Here is a 12461-nt window from a genome sequence, read left to right as displayed (position 1 = left end):
GAGACGAGTCAATGATCAGCTCAGCCATGATCTTATGAAATGGCGGAGCAGGCTCGAAGGGCCAAATGGCCCACTCCTGCTCCTATTTCTTATGTAGGATCAGGAGTGGGCCATTTGGCCCCTTGAGCCTGCTCCGCCACACAATAAGATCACGGCTGATCTGATCTTGGCCTCAACTCCACTTTCTGACCCGCTTCCCATAACCCTCGACTCCCCTGTACTTCAAAAATCTGTCCATCTCCACCTTAAATATATTAAATGACTCAGCCTCCACAGCTCTGAGGTAGAGAATTCCAACAATTCACAATCCTAAGAAATTCCTCCTCATCTCAGTTTTAAATGGGCGACCCCTTATTCTGAAACTATGCCGAGATTCCCCCATGAGGGGAAACAGCCTCTGCATCTACCCAGTCAAGCCCCCTCAGAATCTTCAATAAGATCACCTCTCATTCTTCTAAACTCCAATGAGTACAGACCTTTTTTCATAAGACAACACCTTCATCTCAGGAATCAACCAAGTGAACCTTCTCTGAACTGCCTCCAATGCAAGTATATCCCTCCTTAAATAAGACCAAAACTGTATGCAGTACTCCAGGTGTGGTCACACCAATGCCCTGTACAGTTGTAGTAAGACTTCCCGACTTTTATACTCCATCCTCTTTGCAATAAAGGCCAACCTTCCATTTTCCTTCCTAATTACTTGCTCCTGCATGCTAACTTTGTGCGTTTCCTGTACAAGGACCCCCAGATCCCTCTGTACTGCAGCATTATGTAGTCTCTCTCCATTTAAATAATTGCTTTTTTATTCTTCCTACCAAAGTGAATAACCTCACATTTTCCCACATTATACTCCATCTGCCAAATTTGTGCCCACTTAACCTGTTGCAGATTATTTGTGCCCTCCTCACAATTTGCTTTCCCACCTATCTTTGTATCAGCAGCAAATTTGGCTACATTACACTTGGTGCCTTCATCCAAGTCATTAATATAGATTGTAAATAGTTGAGGCCCCAGCACTGATCCCTGTGGCACCCCACTAGTTGCAGTTTGTCAAACTGAAAATGACCCATTTCTCCCAACTCAGTTTTCTGTTAGCACATCCTCTATCCATGCTACTAAATAACCCCCAATCCCGTGAGCTTTTATCTTGTGCAGTAACCTTCTATGTGGCACTTTATCGAATGCCTTCTGGAAACTCAAAAACTCAACGCAGCACCTCAATGTTGTAGAACACTAACAGCACAACTGTCAAAATAAAGTTCGCCGTGGTCCCTTTAAGGAAGCCGGCTGATGACGCGTCATCAAATGAAGACACCAGACCCGCTTCCTTTTAATTGGCCGAGCTTAAAAAGCCCAATCAGGGGAAAGTCATGGGGGAAGCCGGCATGGAGACAGCAGCGGGGTCGGAACCCACCCCTGATGTCGCTCACCTCACTCCTGACCCGGCAGGTGAAGTCGTGTCCCAAATATTACTACACACACTGGTTCCCCTTTATCGAACCTGCTAGTTACTTCCTCACCTTGAAGAACACTATTTTCCTTTCATAATACCAAGTTGACACTGCCTGATCATATTCTGATTTTCGAAGTGCCTTGTTACACCACTTTCTTCATAAAGGATTCCAGAATTTTCTCAATGACTGATGTCGGGCTAACTGGTCTGTCGTACCCCGTTTTCTCTATCCCTCCTTTCTTGAATAGAAGGGTTACACATCCACTGGGACTGTTTTAGAATCTAGGGAATAGCTCCTAGTAATAAATGAACCATTCAGTACCAAATATTAACTAGTTCAACTGGCTTTTACTGGCACACAACTAAAATGTCTCAGAACATCTAGAATTCATGGAAAGTTATGATGGCAAATGCTCAAGGCATATTGCAACAGCAACATCCCACAAGCAGTTACATCTTTTTTGGTGGTTGCAGTGAAGAGGACCTCAGTTTAATATCTCATCTGGCTGTGCAGAATTCCCTCTGGACTGCACTGGAATGTCAGTCCAGTTTGTAACTGCTTTTATTCTGATTCATTGCTTCAGTCAGATTCTGGATTTACACCACTAAATCCAACTCTTTTATCCCAACTGCAGACTCTGATCTACAAAGTGTGTCTGAAAGCATAGAAGTCAAATCAAACACACACAGGTTTTAAGTCCAAGGAAAAGGTGTTAGCAACTGTGTCAAACTGACACATGCTCACATGAAAAAAAATAGTTTCCATAGGCTGAATGATGCAAGCCTAAAATGTATTGCACAGGCATTTGAGAGTCATGGACATCTACATTAATAGGCCTAAAATTGAGGTCGGTGGCTTCCTTCGTACGAACTCCTCCGACTCGAAAAAAATCTACGAATCTACCTGCTGGTCCCGGAGGAATGTAGGATCCCGGTCGGAGGCCTAGATTCACTGTGCAGTGCATGGGGACCTGTCTTCAAGGTACGCAAGTCCAAGCTGGAGTCACGTGGGCCTGGACAACCAATCGCGATGTAATATTCTCATTGATAATAATGGGAACTCTGTTTGTGAGAGTTCCCATTACTATCAATGAGAAACACCATAACCACCCAAATGCAAAATAAAACGCCTCACATTTAAAATTAATTGAAATTAAAGTGATGTTTTCAAAAAAATATATATTTTTTGGAATTTTTTTTAATGTGTTTTAATAGGGTTTAAAATAAACTTACCTTAATAGACAGGGTTTTTAAACATAAAAATGTGTTTTTAAATTTAACTTTTATATGTTTTAAAACTCTTGTGCTGGTAAAAATAAGCTATGTGCCTGCTTTCACCAGGCACAAGAGATTGAAGGGCATTCGCTGGGCAGGAGTTGGGCAAACAACCCAATCTCACCCGCGCGAATGTCCTTCCTGTGAGGATGCAGAGGATCTGTCAAGACAAATTTTTGACATATCAGAAGACGAGTTTCGGCACGTGAACATCGCGCCCCAAAAACCGGCTTTTGCGAGGCCTCGCCAGGTCCATGCATACTTCGTAAGGACCCGGTAAAGGTCGAAATTTTAGCCACAAAAGTATGACTTCTCACTAACTAAAAGAAGCCAAGATAAAAGGTATTATTTTATGTTGTAGTGTTGAAATTCTACAAAGAGTAAATTTTGATCAATTTAGTTTGAAACACTGGGCCCATGAACTCTCATCATATCAATTGATTGAAATAACGGTGTAAGCATTTCATCTGGTTACCTATGGTTTCTCAGGTACGGGAACACATAGTACAGCAGTCGCGAGATGAGAGGCACTGCTTTCTCCTTTTCATCACTGCGGTAAACCATATCAAGAAGAGGAGCGAGAAGCTGAAAATAATTTCAAAAAGGCAATTCAGACTAAGGCTACCAGAAACAAAGACAAAGACGTCACTTGAAACCAAGTTCCTCAATAAGGTGCCAAAGGAATAAAACCACTGTGAAGCTAACAATGAGTGAGACATATAATTTGCAAACAATTGTTTTAAAAATTATATACATAGATTATTGGCCTTTCAAACTTTCTCTTGGCTGTATATTTGGCTAATGTAATTGGTAGCTCTCATCATCTGATGAGCTATATTGCTTAATTTAGCATCGTTACCAGCAGGATCACCAAAATTGCAGTTCGAAAGCTAATTCACACATTCAGCAGAGGCTGCTTTTTTTTTGCCAGAAATGGGAGAGCATATCAGGCACAGCATTGTGAGGAGAATGCAGAGAATTGACCAAAGGTTAACTACAGAGGGAACTTTTGACCCTAACCCACTTTTGCACACCTCAACAGTCACGAATGGCAGGAGTCGTGTCCTGGGTGCAGGTTACCCGCCTATTGTACCGGCTGCAGGCAAGGTAAAAACAAAGAAAGAGCAGTTGGAGAATAAATATCTTATTGTTAAGTTAAAAATTATTCTCAGAAATCACGAAGACATGTTGACCGACAACTCTGGAGGCAATAAGGCAGACTGTTTATAATGAGTTAACTTTTGAAAACATGATCACAAGTTGTAGAGTGAAATACAGGAGGCATTTAAGGTTGCTTGAGAAATAATAGTGGTAATGGTTTAACTATATCAATGAGAATTATCAATGTAAAATTACAAGTTTGCATACACAAGCTTACCTCAGCCAGTAAAGTTAGAGCCTGGACACTGTATAAAGAAGCTACTGCTGTCGATACCACAGCGGAGGGTGGAGAGAAGGAGCCTTGAAGTAGAAAAAAAAAGGCTTACTTTTCTTTTAGAAGTAGCACTTCAATACATTTCACCCAACCAATTATATGTTGCACGAGTGAGCAAGTTCGGCCCAAAATTTCTAAACCATTTTAAGCAAATCTGAGCTGGACAATATTAAAATCCTGTCCACACACAAAGTCTAAGCTATTTATTAGAGAGAGACATTAGTAAGGCATCCCACAACAAATATCATAATTCTACATTTACTGCTTGCGTGATTTGCTGGCCGTGTACCACAATGTTGCGTAAAAGTCCTAAAAAAACAAAAATGCCGATTTGTGGTTGGATCTAAGCGATAAACATCAGTTCTATTTAGTAGTTTTAACATATTTTTTAGTAAAGTACTTATTTTTCGCATTGTGGTTGGATCCACTTCCATGGCAACAAACAAGACAACTGTATAAAACCAAGGGCAACAAGCAAATACCCAAAACACCAACACAACACAACAGCAGAGAAACACAAAACGTGTCATAGAAACAGAAAAATAGGTGCAGGAGTAGGCCATTCAGTGCTTTGAGCCTGCACCACCATTCAATAAGATCATGGCTGATCATTCACCTCTAACACTTTGCTGTTTTCTCTCCATACCCTTTGATCCTTTTAGCAATAAGGGCCATATCCAACTCCCCCTTGAATATATCTAACGAACTGGCATCAACAACTCTCTGTGGAAGAGAATTCCACAGGTTAACAACTCTCTAAGTGAAGACGTTTCTCATCTTGGACCAGAATGGCTTATCCCTTATCCTTAGACTGTGACCCCTGGTTCTGGACTTCCCCAACATCGGGAACATTCTTCCTGCATCTAACCTGTCCAGTCCCGTCAGAATTTTATGTTTCTATGAGATCCCCTCATATTCTTCTAAACTCCAGTGAATACAGGCCCAGTTGATCCAGTCTCTCCTCATATGTCAGTCCTGCCATCCCAGGAATCAGTCTGGTGAACCTTCGCTGCACTCCCTCAATAGCAAGAACGTCCTTCCTCAGAGTAGGAGACCAAAACTGAACACAATATTCCAGGTGAGGCCTCACTAAGGCCCTGTACAACTGCAGTAAGACTTCCTGCTCCTATACTCAAATCCCCTAGCTATGAAGGCCAACATGCCATTTGCCTTCTTCACTGCCTGCTGCACCTGCATGCCAACTTTCAATGACTGATGTACCATGACACCCATGTCTCGTTGCACCCCCCTTTTTCCTAATCTGCCACCATTCAGATAATATTCTGTCTTCCTGCTTTTGCCACTAAAGTGGATAACTCACATTTATCCACATTATACTGCATCTGCCATGCATTTGCCCACTCACCTAACCCGTCCAAGTCACCCTGCAGCCTCTTAGCATCCTTCTCACAGCTCACACCGACACCCAGCTTAGTGTCATCTGCAAACTTGGAGATATTCCTTCATCTAAATCATTGATGTATATTGTAAATAGCTGTGGTCCCAGCACTGAGCCCTGGCGGCACCACACTAGTCACTGCCTGCCATTCTGAAAAGGACCAGTTTATCCCGACTCTCTGCTTCCTGTCTGCCAACCAGTTCTATATCCACGTCAATATCTTACCCCCAATACCATGAGCTTCAATTTTGCACACCAATCTCTTGTGCGGGACCTTGTCAAAAGCCTTTCGAAAAGTCCAAATACACCACATGCACTGGTTCTCCCTTATCCACTCTACTAGTTACATTCTCAAAAAATCCTGGAAGATCTGTCAAGCATGATTTCCCTTTGATAAATCTATGCTGACTTGAACTCATCCTGTCACTGCTTTCCAAATGTGCTGCTAATTTATCTTTAATAATTGATTCCAACCTTTTCCCCACTACTGATGTCAGGCTAAACGGTCTATAATTACCTGTTTTCTCTCCCTCCTTTTTTAAACAGTGGTGTTACATTAGCTACCCTCCAGTCCAGAGTCGATAGACTGTTGGAAAATGATCACCAATGCATCTACTATTTCTAGGGCCATTTGCTTAAGTACGCTAGGATGCAGACTATCAGGCCCTGGGGATTTGTCGGCCTTCAATCCCATCAATTCCCCCAACACAATTTCCTGACTAATAAGGATTTCCTTCAGTTCCTCCTTCTCGCTAGACCCTCATTCCCCTAGTATTTCCGGAAGGTTATATGTGTCTTCCTTCGTGAACACAGAATCAAAGTATTTGTTCAATTGGTCTGCCATTTCTTTGTTCCCCATTATAAATTTACCTGATTTTGACTGCAAGGGACCTACGTTTGTCTTCACTAATCATTTTCTCTTCACATATCCATAGAAGCTTTTGCAGTCAGTTTTTATGTCCCCAGCAAGCTTCCTCTCATACTCTTATTTCCCCCCTCCTAATTAAACCCTTTTTCCTCCTCTGATGAATTATAAATTTCTCCCAGTCCTCAGGTTTGCTGCTTTTTCTGGCCAATTTATATGCCTCTTCCTTGGATTTAATACTATCCCTAATTTTCTTATTAGCCATGGTTGAGCCACCTTCCCCGTTTTATTTTTACTCCAGACAGGGATGTACAATTGTTGAAGTTCATCCATGTGCTCTGTAAATGTTTGCCATTGCCTATCCACCATCAACCCTTTAAATATCATTCGCCAGTCTATTCTAGCCAATTCACATCTCATACCATCAAAGTTACCTTTCCTTAAGTTCAGGACCCTAGTCTCTGAATTAACTATATTAAGATGGAGGGTGACAGAATTCTACCATTTTATGGTCACTCTTCTTCAAGGGGCCTCGCACAAGAAGATTGCTAATTAGTCCTTTCTCGTTACACATCACCCAGCCCTCTAGTTGGTTCCTTGATATATTGGTCTAGAAAACCATCCCTAATACACTCCAGGAAATCCTCCTCCAGCGTATTGCTACCAGTTTGGTTAGCCCAATCTATACGTAGATTAAAGTCACCCATGATAACTGCTGTACCTTTATTGCACGCATCCCTAATTTCTTGTTTGATACTGTCCCCAACCTCACTACTACTGTTTGGTGGTCTGTACACAACTCCCACTAGTGTTTTCTGCCCTTTGGTATTCCGCAGCTCTACCCATACAGATTCCATATCATCCAAGCTAATGTCCTTCCTTACTATTGCGTTAATTTCCTCTTTAACCAGCAATGCTACCCCACCTCCTTTTCTTTTCTGTCTATCCTTCCTGAATGTTGAGTTCCCAGCCTTGAGCACCTGGAGCCATGTCTTCGTAATCCCAATTTATCATATTCGTTAATAGCTGCCTGCGCAGTTAATTCATCCACCTTATTACGAATACTCCTCACATTGAGGCACAGAGCCTTCAGGCTTGTCTTTTTAAACACACTTTGTCCCTTCAGACTTTTTCTGTAATGTGACCTTTTTTGATTTTTGCCTTGGGTTTCTCTGCCTTCCACTATTGTTTTTCTTCTTTCTATTTTTTGCTTCTGCCCCCATTCTACTTCCCTCCGTCTCCCTGCATAGGTTCCCATCCCCCTGCTATATTAGTTTAACCCCTCCCCAACAGCTTTAGCAAACACTCCCCCTCGGACATTGGTCCCGGTCCTGCCCAGGTGCAGACCGTCCAGTTTGTACTGGTCCCACCTCCCCCAGAACCAGTTCCAATGTCGCAGGAATTTGAATCCCTCCCTTCTGCACCAGTCCTCAAGCCACGTATTCATCTTAGCTATCCTGCAAACACAAACTACTCCCCCTGCAAATAAAAGACACTCTTACAAACTCAACATAAATAAAGCATCTTCCTGATTCATGCCAAGATGTTACACATCAGCAGTACCTTCAAATTGGTCATTCAACATGTTCATCTCAAAATACTGCTCCCTTCAAACACCTTTTTGTTTATCATCATCACCTCCAGTAGCAAGAAATTAAAGCGCTTACATAACCAATCATGTTTTAATGTGAATAAAATATTTTTCACAAAATATACAAGGATAGAACAAAATAATCCCAAACCATCGCCCAAGCTATGTGCATCTCCAAAACAATCAGGCAACCTTTTCAGTCTTACTACAACTGCCCTCTGAATAAAATCTCTTCAATTGGTCACCTGCCTCCCTTCCACAGGCTGATGAGATTGTGGTAAGCCAATGAAATTTCATAGAGTTGGCCAGTACGCCAGGTGCTACGACACTTTTTGCTTAAGTTTGTAAAATTATCTTCAATGTACGTGTATCTGCCAGGAACCCAACATCCTGCTTCATGTTTATTACAATTATATTGAAGGAGGATGTCTTAACAGATGGTCTTTGTATGGAGAGGCATGGCAAGGACATAGTATTTCTATCTGATAACCAGTTATCTTGGGGTGGCACAGAGCAAGGTACAGATATCCTGTGGTCAGTCATGGACAATCCACTTATGTCATAAAATCATACAATAGTGCAGCACAGAAGAGGGCCATCTGGCCATCGAGTCTGCGCCTGCTCTTTCGAAGAGCAATTCAATTAATTCCACTCCCTCGCTCTTTCCACATATCCCTGCAATTTTTCTCCTTTAAGTATTTATCCAATTCCCTTTTTGAAGGCTACTATTGAATCTGTATCCACCACCCTATCGGGCAGTGCATTCCAAATCCTAGCCACTTGTTGCGTAAAAACGTTTTTCCTCATGTCGCCTCTGATTCTTTTGCCAATCACCTTAAATCTGTGTCCTCTCATTATTGACCCTTCAGCCACTGGAATTAGCTTCTCAAAGGTGATAAATAAACCATGTGTAAAAATCCCTAGAGCAGCGAGAGAGAGCTTGATAGAACAGACACAGGAAGATATCACGCTGATCTCCAGAATAAGGTAATGGTACTTCTGTACTTTGCAGTGCTGTTAGTAAAGTCATGAAAGACAATTTGTTGTTGTAAGCTTGATTATCTGGTGTCTGAAACCATGGGGCCAAAATTCAGGCCCGCCCAAAATCTGGCGCGCCTACCATTTTTGAAGTGTTTTCACCACCGCGTTGGATGAGGTTGCCGCTTTCATTTTTTTGAAGTGGAACGGAAGTCAGTCATAATGGAGGCGGAAGTGGGGTGGTAAGCAGCAGATAGTCAACAAGAGGGTCGGAAGTTGAGGTGGGACGGAGTTACCGCCGCTGTCAATCTCAGCAGAGCGGTGATGACGTCATGATGCGTGTGTCACCACATATCTCCCCTTCACTTGAAGGGGGAGCAGCTGCGAGCTCGGCAAACATTTTAGTTAGGTCCACTGGGCCACCAGAGGGGGTTTCGGCCGGGCCGCCAATAGGCAGCCTGGCATCCCCTCGAGTGCCAGGCCGCTGGCCGAACCCGCGAGCATATTTGGCCAACCTATCTGGAAGTCGGCCGGCAAAAAAATAAAATGGCGACCGTGGCAGTGGGCCCTTGCCTTTAATAACTGCCACGCAGCCAAGTACCACACACACAAAACAAGGTGCACCGGCAGAAGCAGCTGTTGGGGGCACCGCGCGGCATATCGAGGATTTGTGAAGCGGAATTTAGCTGGAGATGCGATGGAGGTGTGGGAGATCGGCAATGCACCTTTTGATGAAGCACTTAGGACTGGTCAGCAGCGGTGGGATGGAAGTGGCAATGCTGGAAAATCCACCAAGGTTAATTTTGCTGGCGGCGGCCATTCGGCAGCCACTGGACTCCAGCACTTGGCCGCCGTTTTCTGGCGGTAAGGGGCCTTTTTTGAGAGGCTGAATTTTATCCCCCATAAGTCTCCCTCCTCATTAGAGTCAACACTTCCATCAGAAGTCTCCAAAATGATTTTCTTCCAAAGTTCCTTCAGCTTCACTCAGACTCAAAATCCTGTCTTTTTCTCCTTCCTGGCTGTCCACCGTTCTCTGCCTTGTAAACACACAAGTAGTTTTCCTTGTACGAGAAGCATTACAGAAGTGTAAGTTGTCAGTTAAATTTTCCGTTATTCTTTTCCCAGAATTTACAACAGACAGCACAAGAGCGTGTTAAATACTAACATGTTGAACACATTTGTTGAAACCTTCACAGAAATACATTTCTCAAAAGTCTAATACAGGCATGAAAAAAGATAAATTAACATTTCAAGTCAGATCCCCGAGTTCTGATGATGAGTTTCCACTCGCAATACAACTTTCAGATGCCAACCGAGAGGCTTGTACTTCCAGCCTGGTTTGTTTTTTTATTCCCAACTTCCAGCATTTGATGTTAAATGTTTTAATCTAATGGACTATAATTTTGGAAACACGAAACAATTGAGATTATGGGAATAAACCTTAAAGGGGTACAGATTCAAAATATTCACCATGTTCGACAGCTTCAGAATTCGCCTCCTCCAAATAAACCTGAGGACCAGCTTTTACTTCCAGGTTTCTGCTCAGCCAGCTGGTCTGTTCCAGGGAGGAACCAACCACGTTCCCTACAGCTTCAATTATTTTTTGGGCCACCTCCTTGTAAAAGAAAAGAAAGCATTAAAAAAATATATAATTAAACAGTTCCACAAACAAAATATATGAAAGGTACTATAAATTAATATAATAAATGTCGTTACTAGTTTAAAGATGTTTCATTTTACCTGCAGATCTCTCTGATCCTTTTTGTTTTCCAAGTTAGGACTTCTTGACATGAAGTCATTTAGTATTCTGCAAATTAATTTTTAAAAAGTACTTAAAAAGAAAAGTTGACAATGTTAAAATAAAATGAATTGGAATAGTGTCACACCAGAACACAGTGATATCTGCACAACTCTGATGTTCCTTCATATACTGCAAGCAGATCTCAAACAAAGACTGTCCATGTGTACACTCTGTAAACTGGACCTGAGAACAAGTCGAGTCGTCATGGGCCAACAATAGACTCCGGATGAATTGGAGTCTAAAAATATTCTTGTAATCTTGGACAATTTAAATAGGTTCGAGAGGCAATTGGATGCATTTCTGCAGAGAAAGACGGATTGAGAGATATGATGAGAAGTCATGTAATCGATCAATAATGAACAGGCTTGTTAGTCCCAAATAACTGGTTCATTGTTTCAAAATTTAAGAAAATTCAGGACACATTTTTAAACATATTAACAAAAGATCTTGCGGAGAAACATAGGAACAGGAGTGGGCCATTTAGCCCCTTGAGCCCGTTCCATCATTCAATGAAATCATGGCTGATCTGTATCCTAATTCTATATACCCGCCCACCTTTGCCCCATATCCCTTAATAGCTTTGGTTAACAAAAATCCATCAATCTCAGATTTAAAATTAATTGATCTAGCATTAATTGCTGTTTGCGGAAGAGAGTTCCAAACTTCTACCATCCTGTGTGTGCAGAAGTGTTTCCTAATTTCACTCCTAGAATCCCCAACCAGCGTAAATAGTTTCTCTCCATCTACCCTATCTGTTCCTCCTAATATCCTGAAAATTTGATCAAATCACCCCCTAAATTCTAGGGAATAGAACCCTATTTTGTGTGATCTCATAACTTAACCATTGGAATCCGGGTGTCATTCTGGTAAACCTACGCTGCACTCCCTCCAAGGCCAATATATCCTTCCTAGGATGTGGTGTCCAGAACTGCTCACAGTACGGTCTAACCATGGCTTTGTATAGCTGTAGCATAACTTCTAGCCCCTTGTATTCTAGTCCTCTAGATATCAAGGCCAGCATTCTATTAGCCCTTTTGATTATTTTCATTACATTTTAATGATCTATGTACCTGGACCCCCAAGTCTCTTTGGACCTCCACTGTTTTTAGCTTTTCACCATTTACAAAGTACCCTGTTCTATCCTTTTTCGGTGACCTCACACTTGTCCACATTAAAGTCCATTTGGCACAGTTTTGCCCATTCACTTAAAAAAAAAATATATATTAATTCATGGGATGTGGGTGGTGCTGGCAAGGCCAGCATTTATTGCCCAACCCTAATTGTCCTCAAGAAGCCACCTTCTTAAACCACTTCCATGTGGTGACTTTGTCGTAGTGGTTTGATACAACGGCCATTTCAAAAGACAGTGAAGGGTCAACCACATTGCTTCCCTAAAGGATATTAGTGAACCAGATGGGTTTTTATGATAATCCGGTAGTTTCATGGTCACCATTATTGATACTAGCTTTTAGATTCCAGATATATTTAATTAACTGAATTTTATTCCCCAGCTGCTGTAGTGGGATTTGAACTCACATCTCCGGATTAGTCCAAGCCTCTGGATTACTAATCCAGTAACATAACCACTATGCTTCCGTAGCCTCTATCTTTCAATAACACTTTGTAATTTTATGCTTTCATCTACACTGCCGACAATGTCGCCT

At 42.1% G+C, this 12461-nt stretch overlaps 1 protein-coding gene across 1 annotated transcript in view; it reads right to left on the bottom strand.

The window, feature by feature from the left end:
• dop1b (DOP1 leucine zipper like protein B) overlaps positions 1–12461 on the bottom strand; it is a 162401-nt gene that overhangs the window by 30832 nt on the left and 119108 nt on the right. Inside the window, exons 26-29 of the mRNA XM_070893826.1 lie at positions 10737–10803; positions 10467–10611; positions 4107–4189; positions 3204–3313 (exon numbers count right to left, since the gene is read on the bottom strand). Coding sequence (XP_070749927.1) covers positions 3204–3313; positions 4107–4189; positions 10467–10611; positions 10737–10803 — 405 coding nt within the window. The remainder of the gene's footprint in view (positions 1–3203; positions 3314–4106; positions 4190–10466; positions 10612–10736; positions 10804–12461) is intronic.

The sequence above is a fragment of the Pristiophorus japonicus genome, chromosome 11 (assembly GCF_044704955.1).
Source record: "Pristiophorus japonicus isolate sPriJap1 chromosome 11, sPriJap1.hap1, whole genome shotgun sequence".
Classification (NCBI taxonomy): Eukaryota; Metazoa; Chordata; class Chondrichthyes; family Pristiophoridae; genus Pristiophorus; species Pristiophorus japonicus.
The sequence above is the reverse complement of the archived record's forward strand: the minus strand, read 5'-3'. Positions and strand labels throughout refer to the sequence as shown.